The 21435-nt window shown below is 38.2% G+C and overlaps 1 protein-coding gene across 6 annotated transcripts in view; it reads left to right on the forward strand.

The window, feature by feature from the left end:
* Positions 1-21435, forward strand: part of LOC143018496 (uncharacterized) — a 53862-nt gene that overhangs the window by 4311 nt on the left and 28116 nt on the right. For 4 of the 6 annotated variants that reach the window (XR_012965746.1, XM_076173874.1, XM_076173878.1 and 1 more), the window contains exons 3-9: positions 2401-2581; positions 3836-3910; positions 6670-6774; positions 10455-10707; positions 15051-15182; positions 15549-15760; positions 18414-18554. Coding sequence is in view for 5 of the 6 variants with exons in the window: in XM_076173874.1 (XP_076029989.1) it covers positions 2401-2581; positions 3836-3910; positions 6670-6774; positions 10455-10707; positions 15051-15182; positions 15549-15760; positions 18414-18554 (1099 nt within the window). In the remaining variant the exon portion in view is untranslated. Of the gene's footprint in view, positions 1787-2400; positions 2582-3835; positions 3911-6669; positions 6775-10454; positions 10708-15050; positions 15183-15548; positions 15761-18413; positions 18555-21435 lie in introns of all 6 variants that reach the window. The other 2 variants (XM_076173875.1, XM_076173876.1) reach the window with 1 other exon arrangement.

Here is a 21435-nt window from a genome sequence, read left to right on the forward strand (position 1 = left end):
GCCCCACACTATCCTTAGACAACAATACAATATTTCTTCCATGAGTGACCTATAAGTCTGTCTGGTGACCATGGGTCTCCTGCAAGAGAGGCCTGTGGCAATAAATTGATTGATTGATTTATATGATTTAAAGCTCGCCAGAAAAACTTGCTTCTCATGGTCCATCCTTCTCTTGGCTACATTGACAAGCTTTCTTGATTTTGTTCATTCCCTTTCAGTTGCATCTCTATGTCTGTTAATTCCCATGCCCTGATGACTGCCTCATTTGCTGTGGCTTGTGACATGAAATAAATTTTTGATGGACTTGCACCTCCATCTTTGTACCAAGATAAACACTTTTTGTATCCTGATCAGGTGCATTAGATTTCATGACTGGATGTAATTTGTTTTGTAGTATACATTTTTTGCTTACTTATTTTCTTCTATGAATTGATATGTTCTTTATATCCATGTCTGTTGATTCCCATGCCCTGATGACGGCTTCATTTGCTGTGGTTTGTGACTTGAAATTAATTTTTGATGGACATGTACCTCCATCTTTGTACCAAGATAAACTCTTTTTGTATACTGATCAGGTGCATTAGATTTCATGACTGGATGTAATTTGTCTAGTAGTATACATTTTTTGCTTACTTATTTTCTTCTGTGAATTGATGTGTTCTTTTCCACCTTGAGACAATGACATATTTATATTTGTCTACCACAGCCCTGATAAGAGATTCCCTTATGTTCAGAACTTTCATCACTCCTACTTTATAATGTTTTCTCCTTTTCTGCTGATCCACATCTAACCTGTCTAACCAGACACCTGTTAAGCTGTTGAGCTCGTCAGTTAGTTTGTGTTTTATGAGCATGCTATTTTTTACCTATCATCTTGCTAGACCTGTAGTAGCATTCTCCTTATTCCTTTAGGTTTGGGCTGTGTGTGAGTGGTCACTAGAGGCAACCGTGGTGTAATCGGTAAATACACTTGCCTGGACAGTGGGAGGTCTTGGGTTTTCAGTGATGCTCGCTGTCCAACATGGCGCAGTGAGTAGGATTCCAAAAACTTATAGAGGACATACTCCCAGACTGGCCCCTAGTGGGTGGTGCCAGGGAAGGGAGATGTGCAACTGGTTGCTGAGGTGACTGTGGGAGGATCTGGGTTTGATTCTCAGGTAGTGCCAGTTTTTCAGTGATGTTTACTCTCCTCCCTATCTATCATGGGCAGTGAGTAGGATCCTGAAGTGGTGCACATTCCTAGACTGGTGGAGGCCCTGGGAAGGGAGATCTGTGAGTGGTCACTAAAGACAACTGGTGTAATCAGTAAACATGCCTGCCAGGACAGTGTCTTGGGTTTGATTCCTGGGCAGTACCAGCTTCTCAGTGATGCTTTGTATCCAACAGGCTGGCATGCAGTAGTAAAGTATCTGCATGGCTGATTGGCTGTTCCATTATCTCAGTTTGTTATTTTGTTTCCTTCTCTTCATTAACATTCTCTGTGTGTCTCCCATGGTTTTTTTTATTTATCTATTTTTCTATCATTTTTGTATTATTGTGAGTCTGTTTCTGTGTCATGAACAAATAGGGGGAAGAGGTAGGGAGCAGTTACTGTTTAGCAGCTCTCCTGATGTGAAAAATAAATGTGTGTTGGGGAGGGAGGGGAATAGTCAAAGTAGATAAAGAAAAGTCTCGTGCCTTGTTCACAGGAGTGCAAGCCCCTCAGGACAGTGTTGATAAGTTTTGAAGATAAGTGGCAAGTAGATGATTCTTTCTGGCAACCATTTTGTGGCATCACCACTAGGAGGTAACTATTATTTGATCCATTAAAATTGTAAGGATGATAACAATGAACTCTCCTTCCATTCAGAGTCCATGTTATACTCAGCTGTACAACTGATAACTGGTGTCAATAGTAGACATGAGTTATTAAGAATTTTGATCTTACTTAAGATTAGAATTTAATAACTGGTGTGATAGACATATGATTTATTAAAAGTTTATCTTAGAGTAATAATATATAGAGGTTGCAAAATTTACTTTTCTTTGATTGATGATTCTTTAGTGTTATGGTTTCTGTTAGTGTGTGGGAAGAAGTTACATAATAAAATGTAGATAGGTGTATACAATCATGTTTGTATTTTCTTTATCAAACTGTAGAACTGTATTATCTTATTTATGACTTTGGGAGTGTGTACCAATGGTTTACAATTTTTTTTTATTTATAATTGGAGTTGGCCATGAACTCTCACAAATGAGGAGGGCCAACTTTACAATATATTCTACGGTTTCAACTAGTAACCTTAATGATCAATTGATTATTAAAAAAAAAAAAAAATGGGCAAAATTTACAGAGGCTACCAATTCTTACAAAGTATATGCTTTGCTGTTGCATTACTTAAGTAACATTCCTTTTTCCAGGACAGAGTTTGTGTTGTCAGAAAGTGGCGATGTGACTTGGATGGTAACAGACGGATGCGACTCACTCCCCCTGTTTTCCTGCCAGACGTATGAAGTTTATACGTACCAGAATCTCCAGTGTTATGGAAATCGCACATTACTTCGTTTCGCAGCATACAATGGACATATCATTGAGTTCAGGGTAATTTTAGAGCAGAATGCCTCACAAGTTACATGTTTTTATTTTTGGTAAGGTTTATCCAAATGATTAAAATTCATGTATTGTTCTAGCATGGGCTATATCACCTTCTAATCTATTCTTATCATTTATGCATCTATATTGAAAACTGTATTTCTTCACATCCTTTAGACATATATTTACCAAATTGTAGTATACTGGAAAGGAGCAATGCTTATTGGGTCATGTCTCCTTATCTCTAATTTTCTAACATACCAAGACTCAGATTCATGTAAAGTTCCAACTTAAATTATATCCTTGATTTCCAATCATCATATCTAGATTTGAACTCAAGTGTTGTTTGAGCTTGAGCTATATCACCTAAGTTTTTCCACATATTTATGCATCTATATGGTAAATTGTATTTCTTCACACCCTTTTGACATGCGATGTTTCTTAATTTACTCCTGTGACCTCTTAAAGCCTTCCCATCTTTAATCAGGAGATCTCTTCTGTCAATGTAATCTATTCCCATTAGTGACCTGAATACTGTAATCATATCACCTCTTTCTCTTCGATCTTTCAAAGTTGGCAGACACAGTGCTATTAGTCTTTTCTTATATGATCTATCTGCCAGGCTGGGGACCTGTTTGGTTGCTGCTGTTTGTGTTCTCTCAATTTTGTAATCTAAATAAAATGGTGGGGCCCTGCTGTGGCTGTGCTGTGTCTTGCTGCATTAGCTCTGACTCGGGCAGTGAGCGGAGGACAAAGATGGCCTTTCATCTATGAGGAAATAAAATGGAAAGGGAAACGGATGGGTAACGGATGTGAATTGGATGGATGGGGTGGATGTATGCCTTAGGTGGCTTCCTCCCTTATAAGGGGGAAAAAGCCTTTTGGTATATAGATAGATAGGTTGATAGATGATATGAATTGGAGGATACAATAAGAAAGTTGGGTCTCTGACCCAACCAGTGTGGTGGGGGACAGCATTGACCCTTCGTTCATGAGGAGCTAGAATGGGTATGACAGTGATTGGGTTTTTTGGATGGGTCTGGGGTGGGTATAGGCTAGATGTATACTATGACTTGGCCACCTCTCTTCATAAGTGGAAAAGGGTACTTATGTATATGCATGTATGTTGTGGGTGTGTACTTTACCTTAGCTACTAGTGGGGAAGGACCTTCAGAATGTAGGTATATCTTGAGTATTGTAAACAGCTTGCATTGGAATATGATTGTACACCCCATAGATTAATGAATGACTGTTTATTTGCAGCTGGACCAGCCAGTGATGTCCCAGGACCTCATGCTGCTTACCTATGATGGTTGGTTCATGCTTCAGTGTGAAAAGGTGAGATATTTCTATGGTATTTTTATCAGTTCATATGATGTTATGTACATGATTTTTTTTTCTTGGTCTATTTGCATTATCTCTACTGCTTGGGAGCAGTAGAGGTCTTGTTACAAAAAGTAATCAACAGATATCCTCTCCTGCTCATGTATGTGTTTTTTAGTTTCCATATTCATGTTTAAATTTCTCTCCATACTATCTTCATTTCTTTAACATTTGCATTTTCCCCGCTCTTTTCCACAAATTACATCTGACTTAAAACAATGTCTACATCCCTTCAAAAGTCCTCAGTGACAATGCTTACCTAACCACCATGAATTAGAAAATACCCAATGGTCAGATTATTTCTTACTGGACAAAATACCTAGAATATTTGGCCCCACATTTGATGCACACATAACTCTCACCCCTCTCATAAAAGAGCTTATAGTGAAGGCAAATAAGAAACTGAACATAGTTGTTGTCATTACCTAGACTGTCTGGCTGAGCAGTCCTGTCTCCCTGAGGAATGCAAAGGCCGGAACGGAATTTTTCCACAGATCCTATATAGAGTGTATATTGTGTTGTTGGCATGTGTGATTGTGTACAATGCAGTCCTCCATAATGTGTTGTATAGTGTGAGGTAAAGTGTCACATCCTTGGCAGTTGTCTGAAATACTGTCATCCAGCCTCTTCCAATAGCTCAGAAGGGCTGGATTGTGTCCGTATTGCAGTCTGGCCAGATGGACTGTGTCCTTTTGGGGTAGAGAGGGGGTCTGGCATGCAGCAATGTATTGTCTTTCAGTTTGTTGATTGAGCAGTGAGTGATATGATTATGGATATGCTTCTTGAGGCTGGTGTCTGGTGGTTGTGGAGGAAGAAAAGAAAGTGTTTGTGTGATATAAGTATTTGAATGTTGTTTTGATGTTTCTTGGTGTGTGTGGGTGTTTTACAGTGTGGTGTAGTGGGTGTGCTGTGTTTGTGGAGACTAACAAAACAAATGTGTTTTTGCTACATGGTAGGTGTGGCTTGAGTGGCTGAGGATGGCGATTTTAATTGAGCCTCTCTTCAGATTTGACGAGGGATTACCGCTGCCCACCACTGTAACAAAACAAATGTGTTTTGCTACATGTAATAGTGGTTTAGCGGGTAAGGTAAAATCTCTTCTGGACTTTCTTGGCTTTATTCAGGTACAAAGATTTTGTACAACTAGGTCCTTGACCTAAATCTTCTTGTGCTGGCCCTTAACCTCGGCACGGCCTCCTGCAAGGTACGTAACCTAGGCAGTCCTCTGCCTGGTTGGTGACCGCTGCAGTCCTCTCTCTTGGCAGTGCAGCCATCATAGTAAAAGGGGATGGTGGGTTGCCATATGTTAGATGTGTTAGTTATCAAATATAGGCATGGGTGTTAGTTCCATTATGTAGCAGTTAGTTGTATGGTTGGTGGGTGTCTGGTGACATTAGGCATCTCATGTTTGTGACACTGTGGGAACATCCTATTATGATCTTACGTAGGTGTTCAGTCAGGTGTTTGAGATGGGGAAATCTGTGAAGTCTGCAATATTAGAGGTCTTGCCAAAGACGAGTACCATGTTGCATGTGTGTGGATCACATGTGTGGTTGGTGATGGTTAGTGATGGTTACAGAGACTGTGACAAGTGTTTGTGTGCCTCTCATTTCAAGTTGATCCTTTACATTTAGGACTTCTGAATCATGGTGTAAATGGTCTGTAGATGTTGTATTTATGCACTCTGTAATTGTCTTTAAGGCTTTGTTTTATATGATCGGTAGGATGTTGTGGTTTGTCTTAGATGAGGGGCCCATGCTGGGCTCACATAATTTATCACTGAACATATGCATTGTTTGTATACTGTTGTATTAGTTTCTGTGTTTTGTCCAAATGTTGTTCCCACAATTGATTTAAGTGCATTGAGTCTAGATATTTAGTCCTTATGTTTGTGATGTGTTGTTTGAATGACATGGATGTATTGTATGTTATGCCAAGAATCTTGGGTGTATGTGTGTGTGGTATGAAAGTGTTGTTGGTATAAAGGCATGGTATTATTTGTGTTCTGCTGTCCAATTGGTGAGCAGTGTGGCTGTAGATTTGGTTAGGGCTGCTTTGAGTCTGTTTTTAGTAGAGCAGGTATATAGTGTATTGAGGTATGGTTGTAATATTTCTAAAGCTCTGTGGTACCCCATTCTTAAAATTTCTGGTGTGTGATGATTGGTCCTTGTATGACATGTAGGCATTTCTACCTGCCAGATAATTGGCCAGCCATCTTTTGATATTATTGTACATGTCTGTGTTATATATTTTGTTTGCGAGGTGATGGGGGATGGCATCAAAAGCTTTACTGATGTACTCTAGTGTTATTTAACTAATTGTAGTATTCAGGAAAGGAGCAATGCTCTTTGGGTTCCATCTCCTATTCTCTAATTTTGTAACATACCTAGACTCAAATTCATGTACAGTTTCAACTTAATCTATATCTTTGATTTCCAATTATCATATTTAGATTTGAAGTCATGTATTGAGGACCATGTACTTGATGATGCATCTTCTTTGTCATCATCCCCCAAACACATGTAGTTTGAATACTTTGACCAACATATCCTCTCTATATCCTAACAGATATTAAAGTTCTCTTTGTTTTGAGGAGAAGTTATTACTTTGCAAGTTGATTTGAAATCACATATGCTTTATTAAAGTAAAGTGTGTAGCAAGAACAGCAGGGTTTGCTAAACCTTACTAATTTTTTTGTATGTTTTTACTAACAGGTCAATACTCTTGAACCCTCTCCTGATCTTCCATACTCATTACTGCCAGCCCTTAGTGATGGCTACTTTGCAGATATCATTATACCAGCACGGTCAGGGAAGAAGGTAAGAATATACTAAAGTTACTTGCTCATTCGACATTCTTTTTCTTTGCGTCTAAAAGATGTCATCATTATGTAGTGTGCTATTGATGCAGTTTTGTGGCTTCTATTGTGGCTTTGTTTATCACTCTTTTTGAATTGAGGAGTAATGTTTGCCAATCTTCATTTTCTTGCTCAGTGGTGTTTAAGTAAAAAATGGGAGTGTTTTTGAGTGCTATCAATTCAAAATACTTTGCTTCAGGATGTAAGATTCATTGAATATGGTATAGGGTCAAGGTATGTACTTATTAGCTGATTCATTGTTGTGTAGTAGGAACTTCCATGCAATTGTCCAATATCACAATGGTCATACAGACAGTGATGCATGGTAATGTAGTATATATCCATGATTTGTGCATTGTACAGATTGTTCTTGGTGAAGAACCTAATTAAAAACTTCCATTGGATAAGTATAGTTTCTCTTACCACTGTAGGCAGAAGATTATGAATATGTGTATAGTATAGAGCATAGGGAGACCTTGTCCGTTATTGTATATCACTATCATCATGACCATTAGGGCACAATTATCATATTTAGATAATTATCATATCAATTATCATATCAATTATCATATCAATTATCATATTTAGATATATCACTGTCATTGACCATTAGGGCACAATTATCATATTTAGATAATACATACACACATGCCATTCTTGAGTATATTCTTTAGTTGGGAGTCAAGGAATGACTTTTTGCCACAGATTGATCGTATCAATAACTGTTATATATGATGGGCAGCAGTGGTTACATGGACAAACCATGCTGACAGGAGACCTGTTGGCTCGTAATAAAGTATTGTATGTGGGATGCTTGCTGGGAACAGCTTAGAGCATCACTACTTGGGTGAGAGGTCAAGAGTGGAGGCATTTTGAGGATACATGGTGAAGTGAGTTCGTAGTAAGGGTTACATGAAATTCCCTGCTTCAAAAAGTCCTCCATAAGAAGACACCATCCTAACCTTCTCTAAGAGGAGGAAGCTATGTTGTTAAACTGATTCATTGTTTATCAATCTATCTATACGCCCAGAACTTTTTCCCCTTTATACAGGAGGTAGCCAAGTCTAAGAGTACCCACTGGCACCCATTTTACTCCCATCCACCACACTTGTTTCTCTCTCATCTTAGCTCCTCATGGATGAAGGATCATCCGTGTCTCCTGTCCACTACACTGGGTCAAAAACAATGCAGCAAGACACAGCATATCCACAGCAAGGCTTCTTCATTAAATTGGCGACCCCTCATTTTCTGTTACTTTCTAAGCGATGTTTTATGAGAGGGATGACCCCTCATCCACAGGGATCTAAGATGAAAGGAAAACAAATGGGAGTTGGATGGGTGGGGGTGAGGGCATCCCTATTCTGGCTACCTTCCCTATAAGGGGGAAGGCTTTGGTGCATAAATATATGGATAATTTGTCCTGCAATTGAGGTCAGGTTTTTGGGTTTATAGTTTTGTGGCTTCTATTGTGGCTTTGTTTATCACTCTTTTTGAATTGAGGAGTAATGTTTGCCAATCTTCATTTTCTTGGTCAGGAGTGTTTAAGTAAAAAATGGGAGTGTTTTTGAGTGCTATCAATTCAAAATACTTTGCTTCTGGATGTAGATCACAGGACTGATAGGAGCATTGAATGATGTTAAAAGTTTGGGGGCTGTTACTCTATTTATGCATAGAGTAAATGCAGCAAAGGGAATGAACCAGATGAACTTGAGATCACAGACTTTATTGTGAGGCAAAGAGTTACTGAAACCTCATGACTTTCAGTGAGGATCATAGGGAATATAGGGAAGGGATCTTGAGTAAGAATGTTTAAATGTTGAGATTCATTGTGCTCTCAAGATTCACTGAAGCAAAAATTTGGATCTTGGTGAAAGGCATAGAAGAGGGTGGTAGATGGCTTCCTCTTTGCTGACGTCATTGATGTTGGTAAGCAAGACAGGCAAGTACTGCTAGAGTACAATTAAAAAAGAAAAAAAAAAAAAGAATCATTGATATACACCTTGTCTCCAGTGCTCCTATATTTTCTGATAGAAACATAAATGCATACAAATTATGAAGTAAACATTACTGCTTGTAAGAAGAGTTCTATCTTAAATCAAGTATCTGAACTTCAGAACCCAGAACTTATAAAAAAAATTGTATAAAGAAGGATTAGAAAAAACAGAACTGTCCCCATTAGAGGAAAGAAAGGAGGGATGAAATGATTGCAGTCTCAGTAAAAGAATGGATAAACTTAGCAGAGAAGACTGAATAGGTGCTTGAACAATATTAAGAGACATTTTTCTGTATAGATTTTTCAACTTTTGGAGTGGTATAAGAGAAAATATAGTCCATTAAAAGACAGTAGATAAATATTAGGCTATTATTGATCGTTGGAGACAGATGGGATTCCACAAGTGTTATACTTTTCTATACATTGTAATTAGGTAAATACTAATTTGATAAATACACTGTCCCATGTCCATTCTGCTTGCTATCCAGTACTGAAACAATAAATGCAGAATTAGCCTGGAAGCAATCAAAGGATTACAAAGGAGACCTTTTGGTCCATTGCACTGGTTCTCGCTTGCAGGAGACCCACAGCCTATAGGAAGGCAGCCACAGTCTCCAATTCAACTCATAAGTCACTTGGTTGTGCAGTCCTGAGGGGTTAGTGTACTCATCCCTTGATTTAACCACTTCGGTACAATGACACCTACGTAGGTATCATGAGGTGCGAGTGGATACACGAGGATGCTGGAAGTAGCGTCTTGATTATATATATATATATATTTTGTAGTTGTACATGAGTTACCCTGGGATTCTGTGAACTGGTTTGATCATGTTTTTTGTGTTTATTATTACTCAGAGTAAATGAGAACAAGTAATATAGCAGTGACTTTTTATTTTATAATGCGAGTAGTGTGATGAATTGTACATATGGCAGCCGATGCTGCATGTGAGAATTTGACTTCTACTGAAGTGGTTAATGGACAGAAGGGGTCTAGTAATTTTTTATAAATAGAATATATTCACTGTAATTTAATATTACAAAGGATTGTAAAGATAGGTTCTTTATATGCCTTGATTATAAAGTGGGGCACTTGGAATTTTTTCCTGAGATACTAGGTTTTGTCTGTTGCCTCTGAGATCTATTAAAATGGGGTCTGTTAAATTGACAGCCGAGTATACTTGGCCCGGAAACAGATGCCATATAGCTTAGATACAACCACACAGAAGATATAGAACACATCATCAACTGCCCAACATCTATACAGTACCAATAAAAGTAGAAATTTATCTCTGATTTTATGGCCATTTAGATGGTCATGGTTGGATACCCTTTGGGGATGCAAGTCTCCTGCCAAAGAGATAAGGGACAATAAATTGATTGACTGAGTAATTGTATGACCAGAAGCAAAACAGCACTGCATGGCATAAACATTGATTATTTGCTTATTAAGTTTCTCCGAATACTTTGGCTAGTAAACCAAAGAAACTAATCAAGTTTGTCCTGAAGTACTTAATGTTTTGTGTACTGTACTTCCCTAACTTAAACATTTGTGCATGGTTAGTGCAGACAAAGACCCTTGTGAGGGTACAAAACCAGTAAAAATCTAATTCAACCTAAACACCATGTGTTCCCCTTTCTCCTGGTTGCAGTATGAAGTGCACCAAGTTATCCTTTCTGCATGTGTTCCCGACCTCAACTGGACTAGCGATCCTCCCCCACTAGCCAACACAGAAGACATAGTTCTAGAAACTGTGCTCCACTACATGTACAGCTGCTGCCTGCCCCATCAGCTCACTGTAGAAACTGCAGAGAAGTCTATAGAGGCCACCAAAGGACTAGAAGGATTTGAGGATTTTGTGCGAATGTGTGAGGTCTTTATTGTCAACACTCGACTTAGGCATAGTAAGTAAACCTTTAACTTGTGGAATGAAAGTAATGTTGTTGTTACTGTTGTAGCATAGTTGTTGTTATAGGTGTTATTATGATGTTAATTAAAGTTACTTATTCTTTATACAGTTTTGTTAATATTGATATTATTGATTTTCACTCATAAGCCTTTGATGTGCAGGCTGAAGGTTGTATGAGTATCAGAAATGAGGCTTAGAATTTTAGGGTTCCTTTCCAATGGAAGGGTTTGGACATTTAATTTATTTATTTTTTACTTTTTTTTATTAATGATTGGAGTGAACAGTGTTAATGATCAATTAACCAGTTTGTTGCACCTAGTCTCACTTGCAGAAGAACTGCAGCCTTCAGTTAACTGGCAACAACCTCCAAACAGGACCATAAGTCACTCAGGAATGATGTATTGTGTTGTTGTCTTGGGATTGTTGGTGTGGTGTATTGTAGTACAAGGTGTTCTCTGTCTTCAGCGTGGTGCTTTCATCTAAGGCAGTTTGAATCTGTGGCCAGGCCTATTCTGTATTGGTACTGTTTTAATGCTGGATGGTGTCTTGAGCACAGTTGTACAAGTGTGGTTCTTGTCTGGCGGGGGAGTTTTTTCTCTGGAGCTTATGTCTGGGGCTTGTTTCTTGAGTATTGACTTAGGTGGTCTGGGCCATGAAGTATATACTTGTATGTACTCTGAAAAGTCCTGGTAAGGACGAATTATCAGTGAATAAAACTCCACATATATATATATATATATATATATATATATATATATATATATATATATATATATATATATATATATATATATATATATATATATATATGTGAAATGATAGAGTGAGAAATGAGGAGGTGAGGAGGAGAACAGGGGTGGAAAAGGAGCTGGGAGATAGGGTTGATGAAAGAATATTAGGATGGCTTGGACACATGGAAAGAATGAGTGAAGAAAGACTAGTAAAAGAGGTATGGAAGGCAGATGTGGAGGGAGTGAACATGAGGGGACGTCCTAAGATGAGGTGGATGGATGGGGTGAAGGGGGCTTTGGGGAAGAGGGGAATGTCTGTTGAGGAAGGACGGGAGAGGACAGAAGACAGGGGTGAATGGAGAAGGGTTGTATATGGATGATGTTGTGATTGCATGAGGTGGAATGGGTGGGGGGTGGGGGAGGAGATAGTATGTGTGAGCAAAATTTGACGCAGCCCGAAGGGATTTCTCCCCATCTTCTCCTTTTATGCAATGGGGGGACGGAGAGGGGGGGTCACCGATTTAATGAAGCAGCCTTGCTGTGGATGTGCTGTGTCTTGCGACACTGCTTCTGACCCAGGGCAGTGGACAAGGTGCAGGGATGACCCGTCATCCAGGAGGTGCTCAGATAAGAGGGAGGGTGGAGGGGTGTGGAGTGTATTCAGGGATGGAATGGGTGGAGATGATTTTATGCCTTTCCCTTTTTGGCTACCTCCCTTGTAAGGGGGAAAAAGCCTTGGTATATGTATGTATATATATGTATATATATATATATATATATATATATATATATATATATATATATATATATATATATATATATATATATATACATATATATAAATACATATACTGTATATACATATACATATATATATATATATATATATATATATATATATATATATACATACATACATACATACATACATACATACATACATACAGTGTGTGCAAACACTATTCAAGATTTTAAGAAAAAACTTGATGCTGAGAGATACAAAGACGGGTCACCACGAGCATAGCTCCTTTACCGTATAATACAACCAGGTAAATACACCAAAGGCTTTTTCCCCCATACAAGGGAGGTAGCCAACACATCCATCTTTCTTCTCACAAACATACTACCTATCTCTTACCTTTTACTCTCTTCTGTACCACATCCATGCACATTAAAAGACCCAAACCTTAGGGTTGTGGTTGGAAAACTCTTGGACCCTCTCATGCCTTTACTTTTTTTAGGAATGTCCCCTGTGGGGATATACAGAGCCCTTACATGTCTAAGTGCCACCCTGGGGCACTAATGAACCCCCCAAATGAACTTGACAATAATTTAAGCCCTTCCTTTGAACTTATGCATTAGAGATATTTTGAGTAAAAAAAGAAAGTATACAACATGGTCATGAAAAGATATGAAATGTATAGTCCTAGAACATGCAATGAAAATATGGGTGGCAGACTCACATTGTAAATTGCGAGAACCAGACATAGTAGGAGTTCTACCAGGAGATAGGAAACAGTAACAAAAGCAACAACAACAGCCATGATGGTAAGCATTGTTCACAAGCATGGTGGCGCTGGAGTTTGTATGCTTGTTTGACACAGAGGTGGGTACGATTAAAAAAAATAGAAATCTGATTAGTGACTGCTGATTTGCCAGCTCGTCAAGGCGGATTCAATTATCCGATTTGGGTGTCAAGAATATAAGTGTGATTAGTGATTATCCGATTTGATCATCCAATTTGAGGATGCAAATCTGATTAATTGGAGAATCAGACTGCCCACCTCTGGTTTGACACACCTCTGATGAGAAGATTGTAAACAATTGGTGGCAGATGATTTGAATCCCCTAATATAGGTGAGGTCAATCAATCAATCTATTGTTCCTGGTATCTCATGCAGGAGACCTGCAGCCTTCAGGTAACTGGCAACAGTTTCTGGGCAGGACAATAAGTCATTCTGAAGATATATTATGTTGTTGTCTAGGAATTGTTGGTGTGGGGCATTGTTGTATGAGGTGTTCTATGTCCTCTGTGTAGTGGTTTCATCTGGGGCAGTTTGAATCTGTGGCCAGGCCCATACTGTGTTAGTACTGTTTTAATGCTGGATGGTGTCCTGAGTGCATGTGTGCCACCTGGGTGAGGTCAGTTATAGTGTAATTAGATATGAGCGGGAATATTATATATATATATATATATATATATATATATATATATATGTATGTATGTATATATATATATATATATATATATGTACGAACCAAAGGCCCATTTTTATCTTTTATTAAAAAGCCCAAATTTTCTCCTTTGTTGCTTTTGTAATGGATTCACTACCCAAGGAATGATTCAGAGATGGTCTTTTGCAGCTAATGCCAATTTCCATTACTTTGTATTTTTTATATTGATATTCATTTTGTATATGTGTATATAGGTACATTAGGTGTCTTATTATTGCACAGTAGGTGCTATGTAAAAAAAAGATATGTCAGTTCAGTTTAACCCTGCATTTTTGTAATTATATAATTTGCTTATTTGCTTACTCTTTTTAAAAATTGTTCCGCTAATCTCATTGTGAACATATGGTTTCCTGGTAGTTTATTATTCAATTTCATTGTATTGTTGTAAACTTTTGCTGCCATGGGTCTCAAGACAATTTGCTCATATTTGCCTAGTTGTTTTTACCTAGTTGTATTATATGGGAAAAGGAGCTATCTCTCAGCATCTAGTTTGTTCTGAAATTCTTCTATGGTTTTGTGCACACTATTGTTTTGTTCAATTTGTTCCAGACATCCACTACTCTGTGTGGAAAACTATTTTATTTCAGATATTTTCTATAACTATCCTTTTTTGAGTTTCTTTTCATGTTGTGAATATTTTTGCATGTTTTTGTCTAACACATGATATTCCTCTCTACCCTTTGGTTTTTACTAATTTCTATTTACCTTTTGAATTGCATAATTGCTACTCTTTTGAAGACATTCATGCAGTTACCCAGATTATTGTATGTTTTTTTTTTTTTTTTTTTTCAAAATTTGGCATATTGATATATATGTGTTTATGTGTTGTGTAGGGCACAGTTAGGTGCTTGTAACACCCCAAATTACTTCAAGCATTTTGCTTATTTTCATATTATCGTGTTCCAATTTTAAATTTTTTATACTCTAAGCATGTATGACCTCTACTGGTAGTGGACTCTACTTTTCAACTGATCTGCATAGGAGGCAGAACTTTTAGAGATACTTTTTCTTCCCAGTTCATCTAGATATGACCTTATGTCCTTCATTTGCAGCTCTTAGGGTTTGGAAATAGTATATCCTTGGCTAAAAACTCTCCTCCCTTTGTAAACTTGTACACAGTCAACAACATTGTTGCCTCTGTTTTGCCAAGTATTTTCTTTTCTATAGTTTGTTGATCAGTTCTTTGACAGTAGGATCATATTATTTTATTGCCCAATAAATGCTCTGATAGACGTAAAATACTGTACTCAGTTTCTGCAGCTAGCTGCACTGTATTTGACATGCATATAAATAATATTATGATAAACCACCTGTGTACTACCAAGAATCATTGGGTTTAGACATCCTACTGAATGTTCTATGCATTTCTCAGAACTAGTGGGTTTGGTAAGTGATGTCCATGGTTGTGTGGACCAGATGACGGAGCTCTTCAACCCGTCCACATCAATGAGCCCAGCCCACCTCATCCATGTTATTAAGGCTGCACTCCGCCAAATTGCAATTGGTAAGTGGAGATAAATGTTGAGAGTATAAGGAAAGTTGTAAGATTGAGATATTGTTGAGATGTTTTTTAGTATAACATCTTTTCTTGTTTATCTTGTTTATTTTGTCTTTATTTTCTTTTTCTTTTTGTGTTAACATACACGCATGTACTAAGGTTTTTTTCCTCCTTACAAGGGAGGTAGCTAAAGTCAAAGACATAAATTCACTCCCACCTATTTCATCCCCACATACTCCTTTGTTTTTGGCTACCTCCCTTGTAAGGGGGAAAGAGCCTTTGGTATATGTATGTATGTATATTTAGAAAGTTATATTTTAGTGTTTATTTAGAATAAGTTTGTGCGTGTAACAAAAACACTGAATATTGCAGGGTTCATAAAGGTAGTTCATTTATGTGAAGAGTTTGAGAGGCACAAAGGTCATCTGAGTCAAGCTGAGCAGCACGAGATCATGCGCTACACCAAAAGCAGGTTACCTGTTCTACTCAGTCAGTTAGTTCGACTCCTGGCCAATATGCGGGCAACTCTCGCTCAGCTGAAGCACCATCAACGGGAAGATTTAGCACAACAGCTTGTGCCTCAGGTGGGGTTAATTGAAAGTATGTACAGTAAGTCCTTGTTATACGGTACATATGCATACCTGAAAACCTTACCGCAAATTGAAATTGCCATATACCGAACCCATTATAACATGTAATAATAGGATATGGCAAATGTACCTTCTCCCTGCTCTTTCCTCTTCAAAATATCTAGGGGATACCGTATCTGTGAATTTTTCTTACCGTAAATAGAATCGAGGGTAGTAATTACCAAATACCATAACTATGAATTTACGAAATAAAGAATTACCATATAAGGAGGACTCACTGTATTTCAATTTTTATCCCTTAATTTGAGCTTAGGCAGTATAGCTTGTAACTGGAAATGAAAGAGTAAAAATCTTAGGGAAACATTCCTTTTATAAATATGGAATTTATTATGAGGTGGCTCATTTGTTTATACCATACTTGAGCTGAAACTTTTTCTCATACTAAACTACTTTATGATGTTTTGGAGTCTCAGTAAAAGAATGAATGCTTCTTGTTCTTTTTTAATTTATTGTGGGAGGTGGGTTCTAGGGTTCTAGGTGTGTGGAATGTTTAGAGTAGCACATTTTTTTTATTAGAGGCATGGAATTTTTTTTTTCTTCCATATCCAGCAGGGATTGTCAAACTTGATATTGCAAGAGGATAATGTGGTAAAGAGATCAATGATCAGGACTACCTATATGCTTGTCTAGCGCATAACTCACAAACATAAGGAAGAAGTGTCTGCCACATAGTGCACAATCTGGATGGGGTGTCGAGTGTGGAGACAAGGAGCTTCACTGAGTGTAGGCATAGTGGAAAGGAGGTGGAGGTAACTACCCTGCCTCCCTGCCTCTCTGCCTACAGTTGTTGTTATGACAGACATCACTGTGTGTTTTTTCCACTGACCCATTATTTGGTTTGCCTCTACATATTGTGATATAATGTAGAATTCTTATGTGTTCCTATGTTGTAATTTTTGGGGAGTTCTGTCCATTTGGGTACTTGTGGTTTTGGGTTGTTTAACTGCTGAATTTGTAATGGGAGCTACACCAACAACCTTGTTTACAACTACATTTCTATAAGATATATTATTTATCTGAGAGTATAGTGGGTGGAGATTAATGCAGATACACCATTAGTGACAAGGAAGATGGGATTACTTATTGTTGACCAACAAGAGGTAGTTGTCAATTGGATTGAGTAATTGGTGATTACATAGTTCAGTAGTTTATATGGTATCATATTCCTAATTATGTGAGTTGCTTCTGCTTTTTTTTCATTGCTATGTATTTATTCTCTACAATAACATTATTATTATTTATTCTATTCTTTGAACATGGGTCCTATGCTATTAAAAGCTTTGACGGGTCTATGGAAGACTTTGAAAACTACTGCAGCAGAGTAGAACTATTTTATTTTTTGAACCTAGCAATAATGCTACAGGTAAATGGAAAAAACTATCATAAAAAAGATACACTGGAGCTTCTACATACCCCAGCTTAATTCCTGAGCCTAAAGTGATGATAAGTAATTATTCTGGAATTTTCAAGTGGACTCTAATTACAGTTTTACAGCAGGCAGGTCCTGTCTCATACCATTAGGCCTCTACCTATGAGTAAAGTTATGGAACAAATGACTAGTTGTAGTGATGCCTTACAAATAATAAAATCCAGTTGTTGCAGTGCATTTAAATGTATCCTTGTTTGCTGATGAGATTGGGGAGTGGGTAAAAGTTCAGTTGTAAGTGTTGCAAGTGTATTCAGCACCACTCCTTAGCCTATGGTTCATATCAAGTTCTAATCCTCTTAATCTTGAATTCCTGGGTACAAGGCACTGTGACTGCTGGATTTGATTATTTAAAAGATATCATTGGGATTAGTGATTTGTTTCATGATAGTTACAACAGTGAAACTAATAAGAAATCTCATTCAAATGCTGCCATACCCACTAATGGGATTGGGAATCATGTAAAAGTTCAGGTGGATGGGGTTCAAGTGCAGTCGGCACTGCTTCCAAGCATACAGTTTGTAGCATGTTCCCATCCTTTTTACTTTTATGTAACAAGGTAGTAGCAGACTGGACATCTAATCTTGAGGTCCTGGACTCAATACACTGCCTCACCAACTACACTTAATAGACTGATTCCTCTAAAGCTACTGTATTTATATTTGTCCCTTTCCCTTTGTAAAGTGGAACTACCTGTATACAAGCATTCTTCTGGTCCTCTATCAACATTCCTCTTCCATAGATGTGCATTAAATCTCACCAGCCAATCTACTGTAACTGTCCCTCCCTTCATCAGACATTGTCTGATATTCGTCTAACCCAGGTGCATTACCAGCTTTCATCACTTTCAAAGTTCTTTGTATCTCATCTTATCCTTTAGCTCTATTATTTTCTTTTTCTGTCACAGTCATTTTCCTAGCATGTTCCATTGCCACAATTAATCAATCCCTAACCACATCCACATTCAAAACAATACTCTGCCCATCTTTCCCGTACCACCTTTATGTCCAGCACCATCTGTGTGTATACATTCAAGAATGAATTTAGAAATATTTTCTGAAGGTTTGAAATAGGCCTACCCTATTTTTGGTAAATGAAGCATTAGATGTTGTTTGTCATTACAGAATGTGTTAAACAAAAGTTCTCTTTGTACTGTTTCAGATAAGCACAGTTCTTCAGACAGTGTGTTGTGATATTGGGAACCTGCGAACCAGCCTTGAACATATCATACAATCATCATCTGCCTCTTCCTTAGAATCGTCTCACTCTCCTCCACATTTACTAGCCAAATCATTAAGAAATGTAAGTCTTCAGCCAGTATTAATGAGTGTATGTTCTTTGTTTTCAGCTCTGAGACTACAATTCATACAGTCAAACCTCGCTTAATGAACACCTCACATAATGAGTGATTTGCATAATAAGCACAAAAAAAAAAAAAAAAGACTCGCTTAACTAGTGATGTTTTGCTTAATGAGCAATGTTTTGCTTAGCGAGCAACATTTTGTGATTTTTTTTCAGTGCTAAGTTTAAACTTTACAAGAATATCCCCAAAGGAAAAAAATGCAAGGAGACAGATATGATATGGTTTAACGTCACAAACTCCTCCCAACGGAAGGTTAGGACGGTGCCCCTCACAGAGGGCTTTGTAGCGTGGAATTTAATGAACCATGCTCTTGATTCAACTTTGCTGGTGGCAGGGTTCGAACCGCCATCCCCTCGATCTTCGCAGCAAGTAACAATGCCCTAACCCGTTCAGCCAGCGAGCTTCCTTAAGACAGGGATAAGAGACAGGGATAAGAAGACAGGGATAAGAGAAAACAAGTCACTGTAGAAGTGAAACATGAAATCATTGAGAAGCGAGAACAAGGGGTGAGCATGGCTGACCTAGCACATACATACAGTCGGACTACATCAACAATTTGCACTTAGAAGGGCCGGATGACTGCATTGTAGACAACTGCCCAGGATGTAACACTTCACCCCATACTATTCAACTCATAATGGAAGATTGCATTATACACAATCACGCATGCAAACAACACAGCATGCACTCTATAAAGGATTTGTGGGAAAACCTTGTTCCGTCCATGGCATTCTTTGGGGAGATGGGACTGCTTGGACAGACAGTCTAGAGAATAACAACAACAATTTGCACTATTCTCAAGAACAAGATTAAGGAGATAGATACTTCAGAGGGAGTGACAAGAATATCTTTGGAATGGCCACATATTTTTGACAATGTTGAAAGGTTGCTTCTCATATGGATCAACGAGAAGCAAATGCAAGTTGACACTATTAACAAGAGCACCATTTGTGAGAAGGTGAAAGTGATTTTTCTAACCTAATTAAAAAAATTCCAGGAGCAGCACCAGACAAGGAAGAAGCATTCAAGTCAAGGCGTGGGTGGTTCGAGAAGTTTAAGAGAAGAACTGGCATCCACAGCATTGTGAGGCGTGGCAAAGCAGCAAAGCTCTAACACAAAGGCTGCAGAGAACTTCATTGGTGACTTTAAGAAACATGTGGATTCTGGGGGTTACTTGCCGCAGCAGGTTTTTAATTGCGACGAGACAGGTTTTTTCTTGAAGATGCCAAAGTGAACCTATATAACAGTGGAGGAGAAGGCTTTGCCTGGCCACAAGCCAGTGAAAGACCATCTCACACTGCTGTTTTGTGCCAATACATGGTGGTTTGAAAGTGAAACTGCTGCTTGTATACTATTCAGAAAATCCAAGAGCCTTCAAGAAGTGTAAAGTCCAGAAGAGCAGGCTAAGTGTAATGTAGAGGGCCAACAGCAAGGCTTGGGTGACATGTGGCCTTTTTATAGATGGGATCAATGAGGTGTTTGGTCCTTCTGTGAAAAAATATTTGCTTGAGATCAATCTGCCACTTCATGTCTTGCTTGTTATGGACAATGCTCCTGCCCATCCTCCAGGTCTAGAAGATGACCTCCTTGATGAATTTCAATTCATCAAGATCCAGTTCCTGCCTCCCAACACCACTCCTTTACTCCAGCCCATGGACCAGCAGGTCATCTCAAACTTTAAGAAGCTCTACACTAAAGCGCTCTTCGAGCGTTGTTTTGAGGTGACTGAGGGGACCAATCTCACTCTCAGAGAGTTTTGGAAAGACCACTACTATATTGTTGCCTGCCTCAAGATGGTTGACAAGGGAGGGGGTCACCAAGAGAACCCTTATTTCACCTTGGAAGAAGTTTCAGCCGGACAGCATTGTCGAACACGACTTTGAGGGGTTTGAGTCAAAGCCTGTGGAGCCTGTAGTTGATGAGATAGTGTGTTTGGCCAAGACCATGGGTCTGGAGGTGGATACCAACGACATTGATGAGCTTGTGGAAGAGCTTAGACAGGAGCTGACCACTGAAGACCTTATGGAATTGCATTCTGTTTCACAGCAAGAAGTTGTTGAGGAGATTTCGTCAGGGGAGGAGGAGGTAACCGCCTCAGCAGAGCAACAACCTTCCAGTGCAATAAGGGAGATGTTTAAAGCATGGGAAACTGTTTCATAGTATGTTGAGAAGTATCACCCTAATAAGGTAGTGGCTATGCATGCTACAAATTTATTTGATAATAATGCTGTGCTGCATTTTTGCAAATTTTGAAGCGTAGACAAAAACAAATGTCTCAAGATTGTTTTCTATTGAAAAAGGATTCTAAAGAGAGTACCAATTGTGCCAGTGTATTTAAAAGATTTAAAACTAGTGAGTCAGTCGAGACTATTATAGTATCGAGTGAAGAGGAATCTACCTTGGTGGAAGATTCTTCTCCTTCACCTCAGTAATTCTCCCCCTGTCTTGGTCTCGCTTGTGCCAGGAGCAACTTTTTTTAAATTTATTTATTTTTTATTATTAATTCTTTATTCTTTATGTGTTAATGATTTAAAAGACGAGTTTAGATATTATTATGAATTATTTTTGGGTATCTTTTTTTCTTGAGCATGGGACTCACTGTTGTATTTTACATTGATTCCTATGGGAAAAATTGTTTTGTTTAACGAGTGTTTCACATTACGAGTAAGATTCGAGAACAAATTATGCTCTTTAAGCGAGGTTCCACTGTATTTATATAAATAAGTCTGTTATATGTTATATCTTATATCTTGTATCTTATATCTTATATGTGCTTTGGTAAAATCTAAGTTTTCAGGCAAATTTTGTTGATGAATGCAT

This window comes from Oratosquilla oratoria, chromosome 35 (genome assembly GCF_046742065.1).
Source record: "Oratosquilla oratoria isolate Oo_2021 chromosome 35, ASM4674206v1, whole genome shotgun sequence".
Classification (NCBI taxonomy): Eukaryota; Metazoa; Arthropoda; class Malacostraca; order Stomatopoda; family Squillidae; genus Oratosquilla; species Oratosquilla oratoria.